Below are 1,039 nucleotides of genomic sequence, written 5' to 3' on the forward strand. Positions count from 1 at the left end.
GTACAATTGTAACATTTTAGTATAAGTGTTTAAAGTTTTTTAGTTACAGTTTCAGAGTTTAAAAGCAGCTACAAAGTATTCTTCTTTAAAAGTCCTAAGAACACTGAGTAGTGCAAAGTAATTTTTTGCTACTGCTTACTGGTTATTTCTATAAGCTGTTTATGCAAAATGAAAGTTCATGCATCTATAATGTATTATACAAGCTATGTACTTAATGATTTAATTAACTAATCAGGAGTAAAACCTTACAGGCAATTGCAGCTCTTTTTAAGAGAGAGTGGGGGCTCTTAAAAGAGCCGTTTGGTTTAAACTTTAAAACTGTTTACTTGGAGCTGGTGTACTTGGTGACAGCCTTGGTGCCCTCGGAGACCGCGTGCTTGGCCAGCTCACCCGGCAGCAGGAGCCGCACGGCCGTCTGGATCTCCCGAGAAGTGATGGTGGAGCGCTTGTTGTAGTGCGCCAGGCGCGAGGCCTCCCCAGCGATACGCTCGAAGATGTCATTGACGAAGGAGTTCATGATGCTCATGGCCTTGGACGAGATGCCCGTGTCGGGGTGCACCTGCTTCAGGACCTTGTACACGTAGATCGAGTAGCTCTCCTTCCTTGCTCTCTTTCGTTTCTTGTCACCCTTCTTCTGCGTCTTGGTAACAGCTTTCTTGGAGCCCTTCTTTGGAGCAGGAGCGGATTTTGCTGGCTCAGGCATCCTTAAAAGTTTCTTTCCAAGATCTTCACTGTACCTCAACAACATAGAAAATGGCGCCTACCCCCGTATTTATACGGGCGTTATGCAAATGAGAGGATCGTAATAGTTCCATTCCTATTGGAGTAAAATATACCAACGCAATTACACACTTCCGTCCTGTAACCCTCAGCCTGGGCTCTGCATCTGCACAATCTTTGTGCTTTGCAGTTACGGTGATAACAAAAATACCTTCACTAGCAAAAAATAAATAAAATCCAAAAAATACACAAAAAAACCCCAAAATCAACCGAAATCCCAAGCGAAAACAACAAAAACCATCAATAATAATAAAAAACC

General features: G+C 42.7%; 1 protein-coding gene across 1 annotated transcript; it reads right to left on the minus strand.

Moving 5' to 3' along the window:
* Positions 1-322: 322 nt before the first annotated feature.
* On the minus strand, positions 323-748 carry LOC104400321 (histone H2B 7). The gene has a single exon (XM_010018831.1). It carries the CDS (start codon positions 746-748, stop codon positions 323-325), a length of 426 nt encoding a protein of 141 aa, XP_010017133.1.
* Between the last annotated feature and the right edge of the window lie 291 nt (positions 749-1,039).

This window comes from Nestor notabilis, unplaced genomic scaffold (assembly GCF_000696875.1).
Source record: "Nestor notabilis isolate BGI_N333 unplaced genomic scaffold, ASM69687v1 scaffold33107, whole genome shotgun sequence".
Taxonomy (NCBI): Eukaryota; Metazoa; Chordata; class Aves; order Psittaciformes; family Psittacidae; genus Nestor; species Nestor notabilis.

Coding starts and splice junctions, on each gene's coding strand:
- LOC104400321 (XM_010018831.1), bottom strand. CDS start 748: ATGTTGTTGAGGTACAGTGAAGATCTTGGAAAGAAACTTTTAAGGATG.